Raw genomic sequence first — 27,921 nt, 5'->3', positions numbered from 1 at the left:
CTCCTACTGCCAATCACCTAGTCCCATATGACGACAATGGAGCATTAGGTTGCTAAAAGACTATGTACCGAATGCCCGTTTATTGGATATATTTTTATTCGTGGAAACAGCATGCATTTTGTCATTCACATATAAAGAAAGAATGTTGAGAAACACTTATAAAGAAGAACAAGATGGTGTAGCCTCAAGGGGCTACTCCCGACTCAAAGATTCTTGGCGATTTGCCACTAGAAATTCTTTTTGGGCCTGGATTTTTCATATGCTGTCTAGATACTTGTTTCAAAATTATGCGGCGAAGTGTCCAGAAATGTGCAACACCTAACGTTGACTACAATATTTCTGTGCAACTTTTTTTTTTGTAGAACGACCCTGAGGAGGTACTTTGGCCGTCTAGAGCATCTTCAATAGTTGTGGTAATAATTGCTGCATAGGAATTTTTTAGTGATGTGGCATAGAATAAGTGTGAAGAGATTGCAGGTGGAATTTCATAAGCTCTCAGCTGGAATATATATACCGAACCAAGAACTTTTTTTTATTCAAACCAAAAACCTTTGCATAAGCTCTCAAATGGGATTTCACTGATCCTATTAGGACATTTTCCTCACAAACCGACATACAAACTAGTACTACTTCCTCCATCCAATAATATAAGACTAAGCTTGTAAAAACATCTTTACATCACGGGACGAAGGGAGTAGTATAGAAGTAGGAATTTTACACATTTGTCTTAGAGCAGCCACAGTGGATCAAGGTTTGGCCGAGAGGCCAAGGCGAACGCCCCTTGATAATCTCTTAATGGCGTCCACGGCAGCAATGCACCAGCTAGCGCAGCGGACGGAAGCGCCACTGACATCGCCCCGATGGCTCGCTGCTAATCTCGTCTCGTGGATAATAACGACTAACTAACGACGTACCTTCCTCCCCGCCCTGCCAGCCGGAGAGAAACGACCATCTCCACGGTCAACGCCAGAAGAGTCGCCAACGATGCATGGACAACCCCCCTAGTGATATCCACGACAGCTCGCTCCTGGTTGCTCTTTCCACACAAATTCCCTTCCCACTAATTATCATATACATATAGCCAACAAATGACGACCGGTACACGTACGCGTATACGTAACCCCGAGTACATATTCCGTATACATCACCGCGCTTTTATTACTAGTGTTTAATCAGCTAGACTCCCATTATAGCAAACCAATGCGTAGCTAGTAGTACAGCTAAGTAGGCACGCACGGTCGGCGTTGGTTCCTCCCCCCGGCCAATCTCGCCGCAGTACCGTCCGATGGCGCTAGCGTGTGGGGCCTTTCCGCACGAGGCGAAAATAAAAGTGGCGTGTCCGACGCGGGCAAGCCGGAGGAGAGAAGCAAGCCCGCAAGCAACCGCAACCCAAGAGGTGGTGCACCTAGCTCGCGCACCACACGCGCGCGCCCGTAGCAGCAGACGTGCCGCCGCTTGGCGCGCTAATCAGTAGGCGTAGTACTACTCCGTTGTTGCCTGGATCGATCGATCGGCCGAGAGGCGCGAGAGGGACAGGTCGGGGCAGCGCGAATCGCCCAAGTGGGGGAAGGTGGCTGGCGCTACGATGATGATACGACTCCAGCGCCTCTATCTCTCTATCGAGAAAAAGAATTGAATTTGAACGCAATGGAATACAACCAGGAGGGAGCCATTGGAAACGAGGGCTAGAAAAGGGTCATGCAGCTGTCATCCCACCCCGGAACCCTCTCGTCCAGCGCACGGCCGCCCCCTTCCCTCCCCTCCCAGTTGTGATATCCTTCCCCTCCCCCATCTCTTCCGAGGCGCAGCGGCTGGGTTATGGAAGAGCAGCTTTCCACCCGGATCGAGCGATTAAGAGAGATAGCCGGGAGGTGTTTGTGCAAGAGAGCCTTCCGGATCGGACCAAACCGGCCCGGCCAAAACCAGTGCTAGGCTGACCGCGGACGGACCAATCGGGTAAAGTCTCCTGCAGAGTCCAGGTTAGCTCAGCTATCCGTGTAATAGTTTGATCCCAGCAATATTTGGGTCCTCCCCAAGACCCAAACAGCGAGGAGAAGCGGAGGAACGAGGGTCGACTCGGCTGCGCGTTCGCGGGTTGCGTCCTAGCAAGCTACAGTTGGAAGAGATGGCGGCGACGGCGGCGGCATCGTCGTCGTCCCCGGCTGGCGGCGCCTCGTCGCCGACCCAGGCGCCGGGTGGAGGTGGAGGAGGAGGAGGCGGCGGCGTGCCGTACCACCGGTCGCGGTTCGGCGACACCACGCTGACCAAGGTGTTCGTTGGCGGGCTGGCCTGGGAGACGCCGTCCGCGGGGCTGCACGACCACTTTCGGGAGTACGGCGAGATACTCGAGGCGGTCGTCATCACCGATCGCGAGACGGGCCGATCCAAGGGCTACGGATTCGTACGTCCTCCTCCCTCCCCCCTCTCCCTCCCTCTCGCCGATACATACGCCATCGCCGGCGATCCGTCCGTTGTCCTCATCGGGCGGGTTCCCATCTTCTCTTCTCTGTGTGTGCAGGTGACGTTCCGGGACCCGGAGTCGGCGCAGCAGGCGGTGCAGAACCCGAACCCGATGATCGCCGGCCGGCGCGCCAACTGCAACATTGCGTCTATGGGCCCGCCGCGGCCGTCGCCGCAGAGAGGTGAGCAACAGTGAAAAAAAAAACACCGAATAAATGCCTTCCTTTTTCTTCTCCCCCGCATGTGCATGGCAGTAATAACCGCGACATGATCAGCGGGGATCGGCCGTACGTAATTAGCAGGATAAGCTTGATTAGGGCTCGCGTCTTTCCTTCTCCTTCTTCTCCTTGCGTGTTAGCCAGCACGTTAGGATAAGATGATCCATTAACATTGCGTTAATGGGCGGATGGGCGGGGCCCGGCTACAGCTGCTGAAAGCTTTAAAAAGACTGGGGCGCCAGCCGAGGCGAAGCAGGACGACGACTTGGAGCACTTTGGCCTGCATTGGGAGGGGCGGCATGCTCAGGCTGTCAGACATGCACACTCATGCCTCATGGCTGTGCTCTGCTGGGTTGGGTTGGGTCGTGCTTCGCCAGCCTGGCCTCTGCATTCAGTTACTGCTATACAGTACTCTAATTAGCAGTAATAACCGCGACATGATAAGCGGGGATCGAAGTACTGATTTTGACTACTTATCAGTTACCACCCCGGCCTCCACAAATATATAGCTCTTCTTCTTCAGTTGAAGATTTTGACTGTGATTTTCTGTTTTCAGTCTTGTGCCTGAATGAAGATATAACTAGAATTCTCTAGACATAGTCAAACATATGCCAATTTCATGGTTAAAGTATAGAAACATTGATATAGAAACCCATTACGGATTGATCTTTTTTGGGGAGCATCAAATGGTGGTTATGATGGACGGGTCTGAGCTAGCATTTTGCTGTTGCTGCATATTGGGAAAGAATTGGCTTTGATTTGATGAAGCGTTCCAGCGGGAATGCGGTGTAAAGGGGGGTGGTGCATGTTAGCTATCGCTGGAGGGAGAATCAGGAACCCGGCCGCTTTGCCTTTCTGGTCAAGATCAGCGCACGGCATCGGAAAAGAGTTCCATTGCATATACAAATCTCGTACCTTGCCTTTGACAGGGTTTAGTTTGGTGGTTGTCAACGACTCTGAGGGAATATATATGTATAGATGCTGCATGTTGCTTGGATTGCTTCAGCTCGCTGCGTTTGCTTGAATTGGTCTCTCATGATATTGATTTGGGAGTTTTCTTTCTGAATTCCAAATGATTGGGTGAACGGCAGTGTTGCACTGAACTTTTCTCATTCTTTTCTTTCATGATATAACAATTGACTTTTCCCTCGCAGAAATAATAGCTGGGTTTGCATGCTGTTTTTTAATAGTATTTTCAAAAAAATGTATGGTTAGAGTGCAGTACAGCACACCAGTACCAGACTGGCGTAGGTTGTAGTGCAAGCTAGCTAAGAAAAGTCTTGCATTATTTGGCACTGCTCTAATCTACAATGTGTACATAAAGAAATCTCCACAATTCCTCTATTATTATTCTTTTGAGAAGATTCTTTTATTTGAAAGTGAAGAATTGGCCAAATGCAGACAGAGGTGCACACCTGGCGCCCTATCGTTTTTCTTTCATGAAAAACCGAAAGGTTTTAGCCAGGCAATTGATTAGCCTGAGGAAAAGATACAGGAGCGTAGGAAATCATCCATCCATCCATGCATGTGTGTCCCGGCACAACGTAGTAGGGCAGATGGTATTTTCCCTCCCGGTGCATAATCCATCCAACTGTTTTGCAACACCTGGCCGCGTGGCCCCCCTGCCGTCCCGTCCTGCCTGCAATACATGCGTGATCCGCTGCCTCTTCACAGCACATTTATTTGTTTGTTTGTTTGGGTGTGAGTTGCTTCCTCTGCAGCCCAACAATAGTTCTTTTTTTTAGACAATGCAGTCCAAGAATAGTGTAAAATGTGTAAAAAAAAATTTGAGACAAAAATGTCTAAATTATTTGTTTGTGCCTCTGCAGGGCGGGCCCCGCGCGGGCCGGATCAGCAGCACTCGGGCCCAGAGCCATACATGGGCGGCAGGATGCACCACCAGCAGCAGCAGATGCCCACCCCGCCTCACGCCATGTTCTACAACCCTTCACCGTACGGGTGAGTGCCATATCCCCATGTACTACTGTCTACTCTATGTATCACTGTCAGCTCCGCTTTAAAATCGCAATGCATCATCGTACACTACGCATCGTGGGGTCTGGGTGCGCTGCAAGTTCTGAACCCTCACTTGGGCAGGTGCAAGACCTGTTGTTAATGTCCCAGTTTCGTAATAAGGTAGCACTAGTTGAAAAATAACTCACACAGTGATGGGTGCAAAGCATGGTTTGGTAGCGACGGCCCCACGTCACAGTGGTTGTATTTTTCGTGGTTCAGAGAAAATGCTGACCCTGAGGTAAATTAGTTTGTGTCTCGGCGTCTGATATGGTGGTGTAATACAATGGGCAACTAGTCCTAGACAGTAGACTACGACTGATCCGTTAACTGAAGTGAAGAAGCAACATAGACGTTCCTGGTTTCATTTTTGTGGTGCAGAGATATGCTCATCCTGAGGTAAACAGTTTGATACGGCTGGGTGATAGGCACCTACTCTCCTAGACCACGACCGGTCGGTTAGCTGAAGTGAAGAAGAACACACTACGTAGTCGTAGGCGTTGTTGGTAGTTGCTCTTTATTGTAGTATCTGATGGGGCAGTTACCGAACCCGACTGACTGACTAGACGCTGCTGCTGCTCGGAGCGAGCGAGGTCAGGTCAGCACTCAGGTCGGGTTGCTTTCGCGCCGCAGCTTTCGGCTTCAGCTGCCGCTTCCTTGACTGGACTGATGGGTTTTCGGATACCAAGGAAGCACGGCCGGGCCCGCGCGTTGGGCCCCCATGGGAGGCCCGTTCATAAATGTGGCCTCGGCGACGGCCATTCAACCCCGGTGGGGCCCACCGTCTCACCATCTGCTGACTTCTCCTAGTCTAGACCACCATGGGCATGGGGTGTGGCCATGCCTGCCTGCGAACGCTCTCTGCGCTCCGTTGGCTTGCTTTGCTGGGAGAGTTTTAGAGGCCTCGAGAGTTTAATGCGTGCCTGCGTCCAGATCCCTGGTGCCACTTGGCTATATTTTTGGTGCAGCACTGCTGTTGGGTTGCGGTTGACGTACCCCGTATGTGAAATTTATTGGAATGGGCAGCCTGCAGTACAGATCGTTGGCGCAGGATTCCTTGACCGGTCTGTCCCGGAACAAGTAGATGAGTGGCAAGGAAAAAGTACAAATAGCATGAGGTTTCTGCATTTCTACTCACATATGCATGGCCATATCCCTTTTCTTTAGTGCTATTTTATTGGGCCATTTTTTTACTTGGACCTGTGATTAGCCAACCAGTGGTGTTTAGATTCTTGCAAGCAAGCACTTTTTTTTAATGAAAACGGGAGTGCTAAGAGCAACTTCAATGGGGCGACCCATTTCGTCCGCCCGCGTCCGATTGGGTCGGCACGGACAAAAGTGGCGGCCCAAACGGACGCGCGTCCGTTTTTCGTTCGCGGGCGACCCATTCCCGGCTCAATTTTGAGCCTGATTTGCGTCGGCGCGGACACGAGACGGACGCGCGCGCGGCTACTCTTCTCCCTGGGCCCGCCGGTCGGTGGCAGCCACCACCATTTTCCCCAAAAACGGTCCCGTCCGCGCGCTCGCTCCCGCCCTAACCATGGACGACGCCATCGACCTTGACCTCGACCTCGACGCCGCCGCCGGCCTCGCCTCCCTCGCCTCGTCCGGCGCCGTCGCCCCCTCCGGGAAAGGCAAGCCTCGTGCCCCGCGCAAGACCGCCGCCGCGACCAAGCCGAAGAAGGCGCTGACGCCCGAACAGCGGGCAAGGGAGTCGGCCAAGAGGAAGGGCAGGAGGCACGCCGCGGACGCGAGGGATGAGGCCGCCGCCACCGCCGCCGCCGCGGCGCAGCAGGAGTTCACCAATGCCCGCGTCGCGGCGGCAACGAGGGAGGCGCTCTACATGCTAGGGGTAAACCCTAGCCAGCACAGCCTCGTCCAAGCCGCCGTCGCCGCGGCCAGCACCGGCTCGTCGGCGTTTCCTCGGATGGTGCTGCCCGAGTCACCCTGCGCGTCGGCTTGCAACCCACTCCCCGGCTTCCACGTCTACCCGCAGGCCTCCCGCCTCTCCGGGGAGTGCTCACCCGACGTGAGCGTGGTTGCGCCTTCCACGCCTGCGCCAGCGCCCATCGACCTCAACGCCACCCCGGTGGTTGGTGGCTCGTCGTCAGGCGGCACGAGGAAACGCGCGCGGCAGACGCCGGCCGACGGGCTCCCAGACGCCCGTAACCTGTTCGAGGGAATGCCGGCCGCCGTCGATGAGGACTTCATGCAAAACCTCATCTTCGAGAGCGGTGCGCCAGGCGCTGGCTACGATCCCGATGAGACACAAAGCCAGGACGGCCGCGGGGCGTTCACGCCGGCCGCTGGCTATGATCCGGACCAGGCGGCCTTCATGCGTGATCAGGTCGGCGTCGACCTGGACGGCTTCCCCCTCGACCACGAGTTCCCGGACGAATACGGGCTAGAGGAAGAGGACGAGTGCGACATCGACGTGGAGCCTTTGTTCGAGGACGAGCTCGCCAACCAAGCCGCCGGTCCTAAGCCCAAGCGCAAGAGCAAGCGTACGAAGGCGTACACGGCGGCCGAAGACAAGCTTCTTTGCGAGTGTTGGCGCGACATTGGACAAGACCCGAAGACGGGCGCCGAGCAAAAGCATTCGACCTTTTGGACTCGTGTGCACCGAGAGTTCCATGAGCGCAAGAAGTTTCCACCTTACCAATTTGTGAGCACGCGCGGGTGGGTTTCCATTTTCAAGCGGTGGAGGGTGATCCAACAAGAGTGCAACAAGTTTTGCGCCACCCTTGAGAGCGTCAAGGCCCGCCCCATGAGCGGCATCGGCATGAGGCCGACCCCGCCGCACGTGTGGTTAAAAAAGGACGCGCGCACTGGCTGACGCGTGGGCCCGCTGTCGGTGGTCGTCATAAATAAGACGACCGGTGGCGGTTGGGTGGCCGCCAGGTGGGGACGCGGCGGACGGCGAGGAGACGCGCGGCGCGTCCGCTTCGCGTCCGCGCCGACGCATTCCAGGCGCAAATTTGGGCCGCAAATGCGTCGGCGTGGACGCGACACGGACGTGAAATGGGTTTGGGTCGGCGCGTTGGGCCGCCACTTTTGTCCGCGCCGACCCAAACGGACGCGGGCGGACGAAATGGGTCGCCCCATTGGAGTTGCTCTAATACCAGTATTGTACTGCAAAAAATGGAAGTAAGAGGAAGGAGTGTTCGTTTGATATGGTCCTAGTTTTAGCTGGACACATACCTTAGTGTCTGATATAAGAAGTTTGAGCTTTACAGCCATGGTTGTTGGTACATATGTCTCTGATCGATAATAGTGAGCTCGTGCTTGGCTTGACCATATCGATCTTTTTAGTAAGGCGCTGATGAAGTTATGTAAACTTTTGCAGGTACTGGTACCCACCTGATTATCAATACCAGCAGGTAAGCACTATATTCATCTCTTTCAATTTTGTCATTTCTCTTGTTTTATTCCACCACATGCGACTGCTCCTTTGTATATCAGCTCTTTAAAATACCAGCAGTGCCCAACATACATATATATAGAAGTATGGGAAATTGCACTGTATGAGTGTAAATAATCTGAAATCAGGATTTTTTTAGTCACCCCTTAATTTTGAAAGTTTGAATACCAGCAATCTTCAACATTGAATCTTGTGGATAGCTGCATTGGATTTCCAATGGAATTAGCAAATCACAAGTGACACAAATTGTCGACCAAAGTCAGACACTAGCACAATACAGACCCACTTATGTTAGAACTGACTGAATTCATGCAATGTCTGAAATTTTTTATGCAGGCCTTTTACAATCAAATGCAGCAATACTACTCTCAGCAGTATGGCCAAACATCCCCTTCAACATCACCATACCCATACATGGGGTACATGACAAGTGGCCAGAATCCAAGGGCCGGCTTCTCGCCATTGCAGCAGCAAGCTGCGCGGCCGCCGTTCTTTCAGCAGCCGGCCGAGGGTTCTTTCCAGGCAGCGCCTTCGCTCCCTCCTAATTTCAGACTCCAGTTGCCCCCTCGTGCAATCTCAAGGCAGTCTGATGATGTATCCGGTATGTCACCCTCAGTTTTCAGACCACCAAAATAAATAAGCATTTTGCTGTTGTCATACTCATGCTATTCATATGTCGAATAAGCGACTATGTTCCCATCTTATTTGATCGAACTTTGAAGTAAACTCATGGCTTTCTGCTGCTATATGTTGCAGGCTCACAACCAACTCAGACAGTACCGGAGGCTGAGGCTACAAACACAGATAACCAAGAAGCGTCAGCGCCTGTTGAAAGATCAAATTCAGAGGAAAACACCTCCAACTGACTCGCTGAACTGAAAACTCCGCCAAAATGATTTGATGCCGATCTGGACTGGACTATTAGTGGTTCGCAAAGGAGTACCAAAATACTCGTTTCTTGACTGGGAAAAAAAATAGCATCCAAATATTTGTTCTTTCATTGTTTCTGATTCTTTTCCTATTTCTGCACTGCATTTATTTGGTGAACCCATTGTACTGCGAAACTGAATTTCACGCCAGAAAATGGAATTCGCCAGAATAAGTCCCGGAGGCATGCTCTGCTGGTAGTCGTCTTCTCTATGTCTACGAGTATGAATGGTGTTCTTTTGTTCCTGCGACACTCGACACTATTACTGTTACAGGATAGACAAATGTTCTTCAGAAAGACCGGTGAAAATACGTACAGCACCGAGAAAACAACATTGTAGAAGCATAGTTTATCTTGCATACTGTTGATATGGACGCACAACGGTTTTAAACAGGGGGAAATGGTTACATCATACTGTAGTTTCCAACCCCATATACCCATCACACTGATCAGGGGGCTGATTCAACAGGACAACAACGTTTTCAGCTTTTAGGATCATCGGTCCCTCCAAGCAAGAATGCGACGAGGCGGTCGATGCCAAGAGTCGAAGTCCCGCCGGCCTCTGCCGCCGCCTCGGCCTTCTCCTTCCACATCGTCGCCTTCGCTCTCATGTCCTTGCCTTTCTCGCCGTCCGTGGCCTCCAGCACGAGCCTTGCCACCTCCTCCCTCCTCACGTCGCTATCGATCTCCAGCCCGATGCCCCACTCGGCGCACGCGTACCGGCAGTTGGTCGTCTGCTCCGCGAAGAAGGGCCAGCAGACCATCGGCACGTCGGCGCAGATGCTCTCCAGCGTCGAGTTCCACCCAGAGTGCGTCAGGAACAGCCCGGTCGCCGGATGCCCCAGGACTTGTTCCTGCGGGCACCAGCTCAGGAAGATCCCTCGGTCCTTCGTCTCGGCGAGAAACTCCTCCGGCAGCACGGCCTTGTCGCCGGCCACGAGGTCCGGCCTGATGACCCACAGGAACGGGCGCCCGCAGCGCGCCAGGCCCCAAGCGAACTCCGCGAGGTGGGCCGGCGACATGACCGTGATGCTGCCGAAGTTGACGTACACGACCGAGCCGGGCTGCCGGTCGTCCAGCCACCGGAGGCAGCTCGCGTCCTCCTTCCAGAGGTTGCCGCCGATCGCGTCCAGCTCCGGCCGCGCCCGCGCCGCGGTGACCGCGAACGCCGGGAGCGGGCCGACCGTGTACACGCGCGGGAAGATGCGGCGGAGCGCGTCCACGACGTCCTGCTCCACCGCGTCGAACGTGTTGAGGATGATGCCCTGGGCGCGGTGCGCGTTCTGCGCCTCGCCGCCGTCGAAGTTGAGCATGACGTCGTTCCGGTCGGTCGTGCGGACGAAGCTGGGGAAGTCTCGCAGCCTTATGCCCGGCATCCCGGCCACCCAATCGAGCGCCGTGTCGAGGTATCCGTTGGTCAGACAGCTCTCGTCTACGACATGTGCAGCGCAGTTATAATTTGCAGCCGATCACAAACTCCATGGAGCACGTAGTGAGTGTGGTACCTTTGAGTGGCACGTAGCCTCTCTCGATGAGCTCGAAGAAGTGGAGGTACCCCATGAACCCACACGCGCTGGTGGTCCAGAACACCAACGCCGGGACGCCCCTCTCGCCGGCCACCTCCAGCGCGAAGCTCATCACCCCGTCCGTTACCACGCAGCTCACCGGCGGCCTCCCGTCGTCGACCCTCGCCAGGAGGTCCCTGAAGAGCGCGGCGCCGTGCGTGGCAAAGGACGTGCAGAGCGCGGGGACGTCCTGCGTGACGTCCTCGTTCTCGATCGGCGGCAGCCCGTCCGGGATGGTCTCGAACTGGAAGTCGTCGAGGCCGGCGAGCGAGTCCTCGCCGCGTGACCGGAGCAGGCGGCGGTGGTTGTACTCCGAGTTGACGAAGGTGACGTAGAATCCCCTGGAGTGCAGCACCTTGGCGAGGTGCAGCAGCGGCGTGACGTGGCCCTGCGCCGGGTACGGGATAAGCACCGCGTGCGGGCGGCTCATGGCTGGGTGACGCCGGTGGCTACAAGGTTTATGTGTCGTGGCACCAAACGGCCGGGACAAGAGGGTGATATATATACAGCCGTTCTTGATTTTACAGTATATGTCAACATATAAGTTGGCCAAATATAAAAGATAGTATTCCGTGAGGACTGAAGAGCATACATATGCTCGCATTTTAAAATGCAAACCTGATACGCCCATCAAACAAAATTTGAAAAGCATAATTCCCTTGGAAGATAAAGACATGGGTGTGGTTAATTCAGCATAATGCAATTGCCACCAAGAACTATATCAAGAAAAGGGAAGCTGGAAGGTACTATACCTTGCCAGTATTGTCACTTGGATTGGATGGAACTAATTACCATTTGCTTTTTGATTGTGTTGTTGCTGTCTATGTGTCTGCCATTTCAGATGATTCCCCAGCATGCATAAATTTCATTTGATATTCAGATAATGGATGCCATCTGCTGGCCATGTGAAAACTTATAAGTTGGACTAAAACTAAAAAGATAATCCGTGGGGAGCATATATACAAACTCACCTTTCCAATTATGTTCCTGACAAAAAAAAGTCCCTACGGGACCAGGTTTATCTTCTCATTAAGCTAGACACGTGGGAAGAACCGGCACAAAGGAGAGATTATATAATAATGGAAAGTTACGTCCTGGTTCAGAAATAAGTGATGCATGTTTTGGGCAATGACACAACTCTTAAGATGTACTAGCTTTGATAAATGACTCTGAAAATGCACTAGTATAGGCATAAAACCCTGGAAAATTTGAGACAAAGATTTATATATTTGGTTCCTAGGCTTTTAATATAAACAATAAAACTCTAGAAGTGATGGTCACAGTCGAAGTACAAAAATGTCACTGAAACTATGTCTTATACACCGCTTAATTATTAGTGAATTTTCCCGCAAAAAAATTATTAGTGAATTTAGAGGGAATGTCAAGCAAAAACATTCAAAGGGATGTACCGTGTATAAACTTGATTGTATGGCGAGGTGTTGCTTGTATGATTAGCTCTGTCATACATTTGCTTCTCCAAGGCTTTTTATTGTATGGTTGACGCCAATCTCCTCAATATATGTGCTGATTTCTCTATCGTTCCTTCCGCGCGTCGCCCTCGCAGCGATAGAGCCGCGACGAAGCGTTCGTTGCGTGCTTACAGCAATTGCAACGTTTTTTTTTTCCGGTAGCATGTGGATTGGAGGATCGATCGACCATGCATGCTTGTCTTATTTCCTGGTAGCATGTGGATTGGAGGATCGATCGCCTTCGTTGGAGTGGTCACTCCTCGTACTGGTTCAGCGCTGCCGTTGTTTACACATGCACGTATCTTGTGAAAACTACTGCCTCGTGCCCTGGTGCCACATCCTTATCGGGATCTCTGCCAAGCCGATCGAGGTGTAACAATTATCTGCTGACGCTTTTCCGACATGTTTACGGCACGTAAAACATCAGCAGATTGACGGGACATTGTTGAATTATGGTCTGCATCTCTGAGTAGAAGAAAGACAAGCATACTACAACCAGTTTGCAAGAAATGAATCAGCCCACAAGTCAAAAAAAAAAAAAATCTGCCCACTATAAAGACGGCCGAACATACATGTCCTCGGCCCATTCTGATAAAAGATGGTTCCCGGTCAGTTGAAAACTGGCCCATTACGCTGTTTAAAATTTCTCATTCACCTGATTAAATTGAGAAGTGCTTAAGAATTCCCTATTTGACGCAAGCGTCAAGTTGTCGTTGATTCGCACAACAGCGACCGACATGGGCCGGCCAATTTTAGACAGCAAACCAATCAATGCAACAGGTTTTGGGAAACTTTGGAAGGTTATAACCCAGGTTTTTACCGGTTTCAGGAACCTGAACAGGTTTTATTACTTTTTTGTTTTATTTTTGTATATTTCAAGTTTAATTTTATTTTTCCAAAAAATTGAATTTTCAAAAAATCTCCTGTTTTTCAAAAAAATCGCAAATTTTAAAAAGCATTCACCTTTCGAAAACTTTGTGTTTTCACAATTGTTCGGAATTTCAAAATTTTCTCACAAATTCAAAAATTGTTGGGAATTTTGAAAAATGTTCATCATTTCAAATTTTGATTGGTATTTCTAATTTTAGTCCCTTTTAAAAAATCTTTTGGACAAATTTTTTAAAAAGGTAAACTTTTTTCCAAGTTCCTGACATTTTTTGAAGACAAGTATTTTTTTATTCCAAAGAAATTTTGAAAAAGCACGCACATTTGGCGATATGTACATCCGCTCGTTGCGGTGCCACCCAATGGGACGGCCTAGTTTTGTCTACCATGTGTGTCACGCTCTTATTTTGACACCGAGTATATCAAGTAGGAGGTCCCAAGCGCTTAGTCGATTTGGGTGCAGATACGAAAGCAGAATATAGGGATGACACCGCTGTGGCATCCCCGGTAAGGACAAGCCAGGACCTTGCCAGAGAAAGGGACGAAACAGTTTGTCGGCAAAGACGACGATGAGGGTTGACTAGTCCGGGTGGGGGCTTTTTCGTTTTTGCTGCCGCTCGGATTGGATAGCCAAGCGAGCTCGAGCTTGGGACACTAGAACATCACTGGAGGCGAAGATGACGCGGTACGCCAGGACATCGCCGTGGGAGAAGATGCAGGGAGGAAGAAGATGAACCATGCCAAGTTGGGGGAGGAAGAAGAAAGAGCAATCCATAGGCTCCGTCAAATCTACCGAAAGATGAAACATTTCTAGATAATTGACTTGTACGTGCTATCATTATATGAAGGAAAAATACTATACGTAGCCCACTGATTGCAAGGAGAAAGCAGTCCCCTCGCTCGTGCGACATCGTGTGGTCCTGCACACCGTTTTCCCCGGCTCCCTGTAACTATTTTTTGTCTTAATTTTTAATCTTCTCGGGCATCTTTTTCACCCATTTCCTCGTCACTCACTAGCCTCGTCTCTCTCTCCTCCTTCCCTCTCTCTCTCTCGTCACTCTCTTCCCCTCTCTCTCTCTCCATGTTGCCTCGCTGCCTGCACCATTTCTGAAACTCGGAACCAACCACACTATCAGTCGTGTGTGGCATTGTTGTCACAAGCCAAAGGTTGCAACAATCATTGTTCCTCTCTGCCATTCTCGAAGCTTGCATTGTGTGTTGGTCGAGTGTGACAAGTGGGCCACCACACATCACTCGTTGTTGCGAGCCGGTTGCACGATGCTACAAGGGTGCTTCAATGATCGCCGCCCGATGCTACAGGCACCATGTGAGCATTATTGCGAGTCGACGAGACCGACATAGTACTGCGAGGGTGTCGAGCCGTGCTCCAAGAGCGTCATTGGACAAGGGTTGTCATCTTCGGCACTGCATGCGACAAACACGCCAAAGGTGTTGAAACATGTCAATCGCCATGTTGCAAAGGGGGTCGAAGGTGCTCCAAGGGGGTCTCTGTCGGCGCCGCATGACGCTGCCAGTGATGCAACCGGCCGATGCCACGGAACAGAGAGCCACCGGTGTTGCAACGGGGGTCGCCGCCTCAGCTAAAAGCGGCGATGCCGATGCTGCAAGGGGTCTACTTTGGCGAGTTTGGGTGGGGGGCATGTGGGGAGACACACGGTGAGATGCATGAGGAAGATGGCGAGGCGTACGAAGGAAGTTGTGTTGACGCAATCCAACGGTTACAAAGAAGCTGATCAGACGACCGTCGACCTGGCTAATGGTCGGCATAGATCAACTGATTGACTGCTTAGAGCATCTACAGTCGGGCACCCCAAACCCACCTCAAATGTCCGGACAGACGGCCCGGTCAGTGTCCGGTCACAAAAAAGCGACCCAGATGGGCTCCTCAAACGGGCGTCAAACGCCCGGGCTGACCGACACCCCCATATCGAGCCCAAATGTAGGTCGGATATGGGGGTGCCCGGGTGCGTCCGCCACGTCGGACTGGACAGCCGTACCCTAGCACAAATTTACAAAAAAGTTTAGAATTTGAAATTTTGCTCACAACTTCAATATAAGTTTAGAATTTCAAAATATGTTTAAATTTTTGTTCATGTTTTTTCAATTTTCTTCATCATTCAAAAAATTTATTCGGAATTCGAACTTGTTCAGGATGTCTAAACACATGCAGGCTGCCAAACAAAGTTTTGGCTCAGCATGTCTCAACGCACACACCGCTGCCAAACAACAACATCCAGAAAAACGAGAGGAGGCGAAACCTGAGCTCTCTCAGCGATTTGGGCCTCCTGGCCGTCCGATCGATTCCTTGAAGCGATTTCGTCCGTCGGATCTCGCGATGGACAGATCTGGGCCGCTGGATCAAGAGCCGGCGATGAAGCAATGTATTTCGGCCGTCGGATCTCCCGTCTCGTGCCACCGCGTGTAATTTCCATGCCCCACCGATGGCATTTTAGTAATTTCACTTACATGTACATATTGCAGCCACTCCGCCGTGGGGCCCTAGCCGCCGCCTTCCTCCTCCCGCACCCCCGCCTCCCTCTCCTCTTCCTCTCCCCCTAGCACCGCCCACACCCGCGCCTTCCTCTCCTGCTCTCGCCCCTAGCGCCGCCATCACTGCCTCCTTCCCCGCCGCCGCCCGACCTCCTCCCCTCGCGTTCTCCTCCTTCCACCCCTCCGATCTGGCGCCTCCAAAACCCTAACGCCCCGCCCCGGCCCCAGTTCCCACGGGAGGGAAGGAGGAATGGCGAGGCGAGGCAAAGGCGGCGGCATATGGCACGCGGCGCGGGCGGCATGGCCCAGGGGGTCAGCGCGGCCGCGGCTTCTCGTCGTCTCCACCGTCGCCTCGGCGCTGCTCCTCCTCGCCTTCCACCTCTGGTTCCGGATCTGACCCCGCACGCCGTCTGCCATTTGCTCGGTTGCCACCATGGGAAAGGTGTGTTCTTCCTTCCTTTTTTTGATCTTTCAATCTCCCTGCTGTTGTGCACATATACGTGGCTCACGCCTGGTTGTTATTTTCGGCTGCACATTGTGGTGGTTAGGGTTTCATGCCAGGGTCGTTTCTTGGTACGTGGATGTTGTTCCTCGGATGTGGAAAAAGAATGGAGCAGGAGGAAAAGAGGAAGTAAAAGCTTTGCCACCTCCATGCCCATGCGCTGCTTCCTGCTCACCTGAAGTATGTATGAGTCAAGTTCCTAATCCTACAAGCCATGCGGCAAGCAGCTTGATGCTGTTGTTTTTGGTAAAAAAAATCCCCTATTGTTTCACTGCTGGCCTATGTTGAAGTTTGTTATAGCTTGTTGTTGATTTGATCCATATGCTGAAAGCAGTTGAACTTAATTTTTCATATGTAGATGCAATCTTTCTTTTCTTGTATGGGAAAGAGCACTAGCTAGAACTGACATATCTATCTCATGAGGTGTGCTTGTGTTTGATGTACTCTGCTAATTATGAAATATATAGCTCTCTTGATAGATGCATGTTCACTTCCTTTTTGTTTCTTTTGATTTGTTTGGCAACTGTTGGGCTGAAGTGGTATGTGAAATGTTGCAATAAAAATGCCGAATAATGGAAACCAAGTCAATTATGCCATTCAGATGTATCTTTCTGCATATCAATCTTAGTCCAGGTGGTTTCCTACTTAGTGCTCTGGATAGGATATATGTATTTTGGTTTTTTATATCGATGTTTGTAGGGCGTGCCCAGTTTTCTGTGCATTGCAATACCTGTTCAGGTTAGCCCTGTTCAGGTTAGTGCTTTGGGAGAAATACATGTATGTGTTCCAGGATCCAGTATACCACCTTTTCATTGTTGTTGCTTGCTAATTATAGTTGCCATTGTGGTTGGTGGGGAACTTAATAAATCTCTTTCTCCACTTTGAAGGAAAATACAGTCAACCCCTCCTCTTATTAATCATATGCCTCCATAATGTGTCTTCATAGCCTGTGTCGTTTGGTTACGTAAATTTTTCTTCTCTGCAATTTAATTTTGTGTGTTTGGTAAGTCAACAAAGGTTGAGGTTTTGAGTTCTAATGGAATATAGTTCTTCTAATCTCTGTAGAGGGCTCAAGAAAGACAAATTGACTCGTGCTTCAAGTACGAAGAATATATTTTCCTTGCAAGATAAGACAAATTAGTAAGCTTCTAATTACATTTATTAGACTCTGCTGCTACAATTAGACTACTTGTGTAGGCTAGAGAGAAGTTCAGAATGTGCATTACATTTATTAGACTCTGCTGCTATACCGTTAGACTACATGTGTAGGCTAGAGAGAAGTTCAGAAGGTGTATCCGTCTCATAAGGATATGCTGCTACAATTAGACTCCGCATATCTATGAATGTGTTGCTTCCAAATCTGCATTTATCTCTCTGCAATATGCTCATTTGCTATATAGTTTTGAAGTTTGCATATCATGTATATTTATTGTATACCTCTCATGGTTTTTTTCCTGGATTTTACTTTATGATGTGTGTGCTAATGTGTAGGGATTGAACAGAATCTGCTTAGACTATTTATTGGGTTCGACACTAATAAATCATAAATCATGGTATGAGACTATGGGTATACTTTTACAGTTTACTTAATTTTTTACCTCCATTGATATAGCATATCCTCTTTGTATCGAGTGTTTGCCAATTTAGTTCTGCCATGTTGAGTCCATGGACAAGTATGCATTATTCTGTTTAGCTTTTCTTGCTGTGTAGAATCACTCGCATTTTTTATTTGCTTCGTTTATCTCCTTTGTTCTTTTGCCTGGACCAGAGTGGTCCTTGGTGTTGCTTGTGCCTTTGCTCATTTGGTATATCTATGCGTTCCTTTTTTGTTGTTTTTCTCATGTGAGTCATTTTCCCCTTTGCATGTTTTGACAGATGAAGCGTTCTGTTATGGTTAGGCCAAAGGCTGTGCTTAACGATGTTCTTGCTGAAGCTGGTTTACCCAAAGTGAAGTACAAGACCTACGCATCTTACCGTGTCCGTGTCGGGGCTACTATTTACTTATGGCCATCACAGTTGCGCTTGTCTACGGCATCAGTGCATATGGCCATCCATGGTGAACTAGCTGTGGATGTTGCTGATGCCCATGCAGAATGCTGCTGCTCGGTGCTTGCAGCAACTTCAAGACACCATGAATATTGAATTTGATTGCCCTAAAATGCAGAAGATTAAGACCGAGATGAAGTACCTTTCGAGCAGTGTCAGTGTGAAGAATCGAAATATAAAGGATCTAAAGACTAAGGTGGATAAAAAGGACATTGTGTTTGACATATTCGAGTTCCAGGTCACCGACTCAACATTTATAGTTAACTTATCTGGCTCCAAATATATTTGCTCACTGATTTCCTGCATATATATCATTTTATGTGCTTAGTTATGACTCGGGAGTGGCGATGGCAGCATCATCTGTGTGAGGAGTGCCTGCCGCAGGCGCTGGATGCAAGGCTCACTCCTCCATCATTGCTAGAGGTCGCAGCAGCAGGGATGTGAAGGGCATTGAATCAAGATGAGCCTCCCCCTCTGAAGGAAATATGCCCTAGAGGCAATAATAAAGTTATTATTTATTTCCTTATTTCATGATAAATGTTTATTATTCATGCTAGAATTGTATTAACCGGAAACATAATACATGTGTGAATACATAGACAAACAGAGTGTCACTAGTATGCCTCTACTTGACTAGCTCGTTAATTAAAGATGGTTATGTTTCCTAGCCATAGACATGAGTTGTCATTTGATTAACGGGATCACATCATTAGGAGAATGATGTGATTGACTTGACCCATTCCGTTAGCTTAGCACTTGATCGTTTAGTATGTTGCTATTGCTTTCTTCATGACTTATACATATTCCTATGACTATGAGATTATGCAACTCCCGTTTACCGGAGGAACACTTTGTGTGCTACCAAACGTCACAACGTAACTGGGTGATTATAAAGGTGATCTACAGGTGTCTCCGAAGGTACTTGTTGGGTTGGCGTATTTCGAGATTACGATTTGTCACTCCGAATATCGGAGAGGTATCTCTGGGCCCTCTCGGTAATGCACATCACTATAAGCCTTGCAAGCATTGTGACTAATGAGTTAGTTTCGAGATGATGTATTACGGAACGAGTAAAGAGACTTGCCGGTAACGAGATTGAACTAGGTATTGAGATACCGACGATCTAATCTCGGGCAAGTAACATACCGATGACAAAGGGAACAACGTATGTTGTTATGCGGTTTGACCGATAAAGATCTTCGTAGAATATGTGGGAGCCAATATGAGCATCCAGGTTCCGCTATTGGTTATTGACCGGAGACGTGTCTCGGTCATGTCTACATAGTTCTCGAACCCGTAGGGTCCGCACGCTTAAAGTTCGATGACGGTTATATTATGAGTTTATGTGTATTGATGTACCGAAGGTAGTTCGGAGTCCCGGATGAGATCGGGGACATGACGAGGAGTCTCGAAATGGTCGAGACATAAAGATCGATATATTGGACGACTATATTCGGACATCGGAAAGGTTCCAAGTGATTCGGGTATTTTTTGGAGTACCGGAGAGTTACGGGAATTCGCCGGGGAGTATATGGGCCTTATTGGGCTTTAGGGGAAAGAGAGAGGAGAGGCTGCGCACCCCCCCAAGGCCTAGTCTGAATTGGACTAGGGGGAGGGGCTGCGCCCCCTCCTTCCTTCTCTTCTCTCTTCCCTTGCCTTGACTCCTACTCCTACTACTTGGAAGGGGGGGGGATCCTACTCCCGGTGGGAGTAGGACTCCTCCAGGGCGTGCCATAGGGGCCGGCCCTCTCCCCCCTCCTCCACTCCTTTATATACGTGGCCAGGGGGCACCCCATAGATACAACAATTGATCCCTTGGATCTCTTAGCCGTGTGCGGTGCCCCCTTCCACCATAATCCACCTCGATAATATCGTAGCGGTGCTTAGGCGAAGCCCTGCGTTAGTAGAACATCATCATCGTCACCACGCCGTCGTGCTGACGGAACTCTCCCTCAAAGCTCGGCTGGATCGGAGTTCGAGGGACGTCATCGAGTTGAACGTGTGCTGAACTCGGAGGTGCCATGCGTTCGGTACTGGATCGGTCGGATCGTGAAGACGTACGACTACATCAACCGCGTTGTGCTAACGCTTGTGCTTTCGGTCTACGAGGGTACGTGGACAACACTCTCCCCTCTCGTTGCTATGCATCACCATGATCCTGTGTGTGCGTAGGAAATTTTTCGAAATTACTACGTTCCCCAACAGTGGCATCCGAGCCTGTTTTTATGCGTTGATGTTATGTGCACGAGTAGAACACAAGCGAGTTGTGGGCGATACAAGTCATACTGCTTACCAGCATGTCACATTTTGGTTCGGCAGTATTGTTGGATGAAGCGGCCCGGACCGACATTATGCGTACGCTTACGCGAGACTGGTTCTACCGACGTGCTTTGCACACAGGTGGCTGGCGGGTGTCAGTTTCTCCAACTTTAGTTGAACCGAGTGTGGCTACGCCCGGTCCTTGAGAAGGTTAAAACAACACTAACTTGACGAACTATCGTTATGGTTTTGATGCGTAGGTAAGAACGGTACTTGCTCAGCCCGTAGCAGCCACGTAAAACTTGCAACAACAAAGTAGAGGACGTCTAACTTGTTTTTGCAGGGCATGTTGTGATGTGATATGGTCAAGGCATGATGCTAAATTTTATTGTGTGAGATGATCATGTTTTGTAACCGAGTTATCGGCAACTGGCAGGAGCCATATGGTTGTCGCTTTATTGTATGCAATGCAATCGCCCTGTAATGCTTTACTTTATCACTAAGCGGTAGCGATAGTCATAGAAGCATAAGATTGGCGAGATGACAACGATGCTACGATGGAGATCAAGGTGTCGCGCCGGTGACGATGGTGATCTTGGCGGTGCTTCAGAGATGGAGATCACAAGCACAAGATAATGATGGCCATATCATATCACTTATATTGATTGCATGTGATGTTTATCTTTTATGCGTATTATCTTGCTTTGATTGATGGTATCATTATAAGATGATCTCTCACTAAATTATCAAGGTATAAGTGTTCTCCCTGAGTATGCACCGTTGCGAAAGTTCTTCGTGCTGAGACACCACGTGATGATCGGGTGTGATAGGCTCTACGTTCAAATACAACGGGTGCAAAACAGTTGCACACACGGAATACTCAGGTTAAACTTGACGAGCCTAGCATATAACAGATATGGCCTCGGAACACTGAGACCGAAAGGTCGAGCGTGAATCATATAGTAGATATGATCAACATAAGTGATGTTCACCATTGAAACTACTCCATCTCACGTGATGATCGGACATGGTTTAGTTGATTTGGATCACGTGATCACTTAGATGATTAGAGGGATGTCTATCTAAGTGGGAGTTCTTAAGTAATATGATTAATTGAACTTAAATTTATCATGAACTTAGTCCTGATAGTATTTTCATATCTATGTTGTAGATCAATAGCTCACATTTAGCTCCCCTGTTTTATTTTTATATGTTCCTAGAGTAAACTATGTTGAAAGATGTTAGTAGCAATGATGCGGACTTGGTCCGTGATCTGAGGATTATCCTCATTGCTGCACAGAAGAATTATGTCCTTGATGCACCGCTAGGTGATAGACCTATTGCAGGAGCAGATGCAGACATTATGAACGTTTTGACAAAGCTCGGTATGATGACTACTTGACAGTTTAGTGCACCATGCTTTACGGCTTAGAACCGGGACTTCAAAAATGTTTTGAATGCCACGGAGCATATAAGATGTTCCAAGAGTTGAAATTGGTATTTCATACTCATGCCCGTGTCGAGAGGTATGAGACCTCTGACAGTACTTTGCCTACAAGACGGAGGAGAATAGCTCAACCAGTGAGCATGTGCTCAGATTGTCTGAGTACTACAATTGCTTAAATCAAGTGGGAGTTAATCTTCTAGATAAGATAGTAATTGACAAAGTTCTCTAGTCACTATCACCAAGTTACTAAGAACTTTGTGATGAACTATAATATGCAAGGGATGATGAAAACAATTCCCAAGCTCTTCGCGATGCTAAAATCGACGAAGGTAGAAATCAAGAAAAACATCAAGTGTTGATGGTTAACAAGACCACTAGTTTCAAGAAAAGGGGCAAAGGGAAGAAGGGGTACTTCAAGAAGAACGGCAAGCAAGTTGCTGCTTAAGTGAAGAAGCCCAAGTCTAGACCTAAGCTTGAGACTAAGTGCTTCTACTGCAAAGGGACTGGTCACTGGAAGCGGAACTACCCCAAGTATTTGGCGGATAAGAAGGATGGCAAAGTGAACAAAGGTATATTTGATATACATGTTATTGATGTGTACTTTACTAGTGTTTATAGCAACCCCTCGGTATTTGATACTGGTTTAGTTGCTAAGAGTAGTAACTCGAAACGGGAGTTGCAGAATGAACAGAAACTAGTTAAGGGTGAAGTGACGATGTGTGTTGGAAGTAGTTTCAAGATTGATATGATCATCATCGCACACTCCCTATACTTTCGGGATTAGTGTTGAACCTAAATAAATGTTATTTGGTGTTTACGTTGAGCATGAATAAGATTTGATCATGTTTATTGCAATACGGTTATTCATTTAAATTAGAGAATAATTGTTATTCTGTTTACATGAATAAAACCTTCTATGGTCATACACCCAATGAAAATGGTTTGTTGGATCTCGATCGTAGTGATACACATATTCATAATATTGAAGCCAAAAGATGCAAAGTTAATAATGATAATGCAACTTATTTGTGGCACTGTCGTTTAGGTCATATTGGTGTAAAGCGCATGAAGAAACTCCATGCTGATGGGCTTTTGGAATCACGTGATTATGAATCACTTGATGCTTGCGAACCATGCCTCATGGGTAAGATGACTAAGACTCCGTTGTTCGGAACAATGGAGTGAGCAACAGACTTGTTGGAAATAATACATACCGATGTATGCAGTCCAATAAGTGTTGAGGCTCGCGGCGGGTATCGTTATTTTCTGACCTTCACAGATGATTTGAGCAGACATGGGTATATCTAATTAATGAATCACAAGTCTGAAACATTTGAAAAGTTCAAAGTATTTCAGAGTAAAGTGGAGAATCATCGTAACAAGAAAAAAAGTTTCTACGATATGATTGCAGAAGTAAAATATTTGAGTTAACGAGTTTGGCCTTCAGTTAAAATAATGTGAAATAGTTTCACTACTCACGCCACCTGGAACCACCACAGTGTAATGGTGTGTCCGAACGTCATAACCGTACTTTATTAGATATGGTGTGATCTATGATGTCTCTTACCGATCTACCACTATCGTTTTGAGGTTATGCATTAGAGACAGCTACATTCACGTTAAATAGGGCACCACCTAAATCCGTGGAGATGACACCGTATGAACTGTGGTTGATAAGCTCGAACTCAAATCGGAGAAGTAAATCTTCATAGGATACCCAAAAGAAACTGTTGGGTACACCTTCTATCACAGATCTGAAGGCAAGACATTTATTGCTAAGAATGGATCCTTTCTAGAGAATGAGTTTCTCTCGAAATAAGTGAATGACATATTGTTGATCGGAAATAATGTAGAATTATTCTGCAAAGTATTAAAGGAGTGTTTGAAAGGAGTTTTTCAAAGAAAGACCTCGGTGAAGCTGCTTACATATTGAGCATCAAGATCTATAGAGATAGATCAAGACGCTTGATAAGTTTTTTCAATGAGTACATACCTTAACAAGATTTTGAAGTAGTTCAAAATGGAACAGTCAAAGAAAGAGTTCTTGCCTGTGTTACAAGGTTTGAAATTGAGTAAGACTCAAAGCCCGACCACGGCAGAAGATAGAAAGAGAATGAAAGTCATTCCCTATGCCTCAGCCAGAGGTTCTATAAAGTATGCCATGCTGTGTACCAGATCTATTGTATACCCTACACTGTGTTTAGCAAGGGAGTACAATAGTGATCTAGGAGTAGATCACTGGACAACGGTCAAAATTATCCTTAGTGGAATAAGGATATATTTCTGTTGGGGAACGTAGTAATTTCAAAAAAATTCCTACGCACACGCAAGATCATGGTGATGCATAGCAACGAGAGGGGAGAGTGTTGTCCACGTACCCTCGTAGACCGACAGCGGAAGCGTTAACACAACGCGGTTGATGTAGTCGTACGTCTTCACGATCCGACCGATAAAGTACCGAACGCACGGCACCTCCGAGTTCTACACACGTTCAGCTCGATGATGTCCCTCGAACTCCGATCCAGCCGAGTGTTGAGGGAGAGTTTCGTCAGCACGACGGCGTGGTGACGATGATGATGTTCCACCGACGCAGGGCTTCGCCTAAGCTCCGCAACGGTATTATCGAGGTGTAATATGGTGGAGGGGGGCACCGCACACGGCTAAGAGATCTCAAGGATCAATTGTTGTGTGTCTGGGGTGCCCCCCTGCCCCCGTATATAAAGGAGCAAGGGGGAGGCAGCCGGCCAAGGGGAGAGGCGCGCCATAGGGGGGAGTAGGACTCCTCCTTTCCTTGTGGGAGTAGGAGAAGGGAAGGGGGAAGGAGAAAGAAGGAAGGGTGCGCCCCCCTTCCCTAGTCCAATTCGGACCAGACCATGGGGAGGGGTGCGGCCACCTTTTGAGGCATTTCTCTCCTTTCCCGTATGGCCCATTAAGGCCCAATACGAATTCTCGTAACTCTCCGGTACTCCGAAAAATACCCGAATCACTCGGAACCTTTCCGAAGTCCGAATATAGTCGTCCAATATATCGATTTTTACGTCTCGACCATTTCGAGACTCCTCGTCATATCCCCGATCTCATCCGGGACTCCGAACTCCTTCGGTACATCAAAACTCAATAAAACTGTCATCGTAACGTTAAGCGTGCGGACCCTATGGGTTCGAGAACTATGTAGACATGACCGAGACACGTCTCCGGTCAATAACCAATAGCGGGACCTGGATGCCCATATTGGCTCCCACATATTCTACGAAGATCTTTATCGGTCAGACCGCATAACAACATACGTTGTTCCCTTTGTCACCGGTATGTTACTTGCCCGAGATTTGATCGTCGGTATCTCGATACCTAGTTCAATCTCGTTACCGGCCGGTCTATTTACTCGTTCCGTAACACATCATCCCGCAACTAACTCATTAGTCACAATGCTTGCAAGGCTTATAGTGATGTGCATTACCGAGTGGGCCCAGAGATACCTCTCCGACAATTGGAGTGACAAATCCTAATCTCGAAATACGCCAACCCAACAAGTACCTTTGGAGACACCTGTAGAGCACCTTTATAATCACCCATTTACGTTGTGACGTTTGGTAGCACACAAAGTGTTCCTCCGGTAAACGGGAGTTGCATAATCTCATAGTCATAGGAACATGTATAAGTCATGAAGAAAGCAATAGCAACATACTAAACGATCGGGTGCTAAGCTAACGGAATGGGTCAAGTCAATCACGTCATTCTCCTAATGAGGTGATCTCGTTAATCAAATGAGAACTTATGTCTATGGCTAGGAAACATAACCATCTTTGATTAACGAGCTAGTCAAGTAGAGGCATACTAGTGACACTCTGTTTGTCTATGTATTCACACATGTATTATGTTTCCGGTTAATACAATTCTAGCATGAATAATAAACATTTATCATGATATAAGGAAATATATAATACTTTATTATTGCCTCTAGGGCATATTTCCTTCAGTCTCCCACTTGCACTAGAGTCAATAATCTAGTTCACATCGCCATGTGATTTAACATCAATAATTCACATCACCATGTGATTAACACCCATAGTTCACATCTCTATGTGACCAACACTCAAAGGGTTTACTAGAGTCAATAATCTAGTTCACATCGCTATGTGAGTAACACCCAAAGAGTACTAAGGTGTGATCATGTTTTGATTGTGAGATGATATTAGTCAACGGGTCTGTCACATTCAGATCCGTAAGTATTTTGCAAATTTCTATGTTTACAATGCTCTGCACGGAGCTACTCTTAGCTAATTGCTCCCACTTTCAATATGTATCTAGACCGAGACTTAGAGTCATCTAGATTTAGTGTCAAAACTTGCATCGACGTAACCCTTTACGACGAACCTTTTGTCACTTCCATAATCGAGAAACATATCCTTATTCCACTAAGGATAACTTTGACCGCTGTCCAGTGATCTACTCCTAGATCACTATTGTACTGCCTTGCCAAAATCAGTGTAGGGTATACAATAGATCTGGTACACAGCATGGCATACTTTATAGAACCTATGGCCAAGGCATAGGGAATGACTTTCATTCTCTTTCTATCTTCTGCCGTGGTCGGGCTTTGAGTCTTACTCAATTTCACACCTTGTAACACAGGCAAGAACTCTTTCTTTGACTGTTCTATTTTGAACTACTTCAAAATCTTGTTAAGGTATGTACTCATTGAAAAAACTTATCAAGCGTCTTGATCTATCTCTATAGATCTTGATGCTCAATATGTAAGCAGCTTCACCGAGGTCTTTCTTTTGAAAAACTCCTTTCAAACACTCCTTTATGCTTTGCAGAATAATTCTACATTATTTCCGATCAACAATATGTCATTCACATATACTTATCAGAAATGCTGTAGTGCTCCCACTCACTTTCTTGTAAATACAGGCTTCACCGCAAGTCTGTATACAACTATATGCTTTGATCAACTTATCAAAGCGTATATTCCAACTCCGAGATGCTTGCACCAGTCCATAGATGGATCGCTGGAGCTTGCATATTTTGTTAGCACCTTTAGGATTGACAAAACCTCCTGGTTGCATCATATACAACTCTTCTTTAATAAATCTATTAAGGAATGCAGTTTTGTTTATCCATTTGCCATATTTCATAAAATGCGGCAATTGCTAACATGATTCAGACAGACTTAAGCATAGATACGAGTGAGAAACTCTCATCGTAGTCAACATCTTGAACTTGTCGAAAACCTTTTTGCGACAATTCTAGCTTTGTAGATAGTGATACTACTATCAGTGTCCGTCTTCCTCTTGACGATCCATTTATTCTCAATTGCTTGCCGATCATCGGGCAAGTCAACCAAAGTCCATACTTTGTTCTTATACACGGATCTCATCTCAGATTTCATGGTCTCAAGCCATTTTGCGGAATCTGGGCTCACCATTGCTTCTTCATAGTTCGTAGGTTCATCATGGTCTAGTAACAGAACCTCCAGAACAGGATTACCGTACCACTCTGGTGCGGATCTTACTCTGGTTTACCTACGAGGTTTGGTAGTAACTTGATCTGAAGTTACATGATCATCATCATTAACTTCCTCACTAATTGGTGTAGAAGTTCAGGAACAGATTTCTGTGATGAACTACTTTCCAATAAGGGAGCAGGTACAGTTACCTCATCAAGTTCTACTTTCCTCCCACTCACTTCTTTCGAGAGAAACTCCTTCTCTAGAAAGGATCCATACTAAGCAACGAATGTCTTGCCTTTGGATCTGTGATAGAAGGTGTACCCAACTGTCTCCTTTGGGTATCCTATGAAGACACATTTCTCCGATTTGGGTTTGAGCTTATCAGGATGAAACTTTTTCACATAAGCATCGCAACCCCAAACTTTAAGAAATGACAACTTTGGTTTCTTGCCAAACCACAGTTCATAAGGCGTCGTCTCAACGGATTTTGATGGTGCCCTATTTAACGTGAATGTAGCTGTCTCTAATGCATAACCCCAAAACGATAGTGGTAGATCGGTAAGAGACATCATATATTGCACCATATCTAATAAAGTACGGTTACGATGTTCGGACACACCATTACACTGTGGTGTTCCAGGTGGCGTGAGTAGTGAAACAATTTCACATTGTTTTAACTGAAGGCCAAACTCGTAACTCAAATACTCTTCTCCATGATCAGATCGTAGAAACTTTATTTTCTTGT

At 47.8% G+C, this 27,921-nt stretch overlaps 2 protein-coding genes across 3 annotated transcripts; one reads left to right on the top strand and one right to left on the bottom strand.

Moving 5' to 3' along the window:
* Positions 1-1,621: 1,621 nt before the first annotated feature.
* LOC109757406 (uncharacterized) lies at positions 1,622-9,214 on the top strand. 2 transcript variants are annotated; one of them, XM_040392839.3, is made up of 7 exons: positions 1,737-1,956; positions 2,048-2,401; positions 2,519-2,642; positions 4,508-4,637; positions 8,038-8,071; positions 8,449-8,713; positions 8,869-9,214. In XM_040392839.3, exons 2-7 carry the CDS (start codon positions 2,126-2,128, stop codon positions 8,976-8,978), a joined length of 939 nt encoding a protein of 312 aa, XP_040248773.1. In that variant the 5' UTR covers positions 1,737-1,956; positions 2,048-2,125; the 3' UTR covers positions 8,979-9,214. The 2 variants fall into 2 exon arrangements, with proteins under 2 accessions (XP_020171817.1, XP_040248773.1); XM_020316228.4 differs by having other exon boundaries at positions 1,622-2,401.
* Positions 9,215-9,374: 160 nt separating this feature from the next.
* On the bottom strand, positions 9,375-11,238 carry LOC109757405 (7-deoxyloganetin glucosyltransferase). The gene is made up of 2 exons (XM_020316227.4): positions 10,546-11,238; positions 9,375-10,472 (listed from the first exon to the last, which is right to left on the bottom strand). The coding sequence occupies exons 1-2, from the start codon at positions 11,234-11,236 to the stop codon at positions 9,523-9,525; spliced, it is 1,641 nt and encodes a 546-aa protein (XP_020171816.3). The 5' UTR covers positions 11,237-11,238; the 3' UTR covers positions 9,375-9,522.
* Between the last annotated feature and the right edge of the window lie 16,683 nt (positions 11,239-27,921).

The sequence above is a fragment of the Aegilops tauschii genome, chromosome 6, assembly GCF_002575655.3.
Source record: "Aegilops tauschii subsp. strangulata cultivar AL8/78 chromosome 6, Aet v6.0, whole genome shotgun sequence".
In the NCBI taxonomy this organism is placed as follows: Eukaryota; Viridiplantae; Streptophyta; class Magnoliopsida; order Poales; family Poaceae; genus Aegilops; species Aegilops tauschii.
This window is presented reverse-complemented; position numbering and strand designations above follow the sequence as displayed.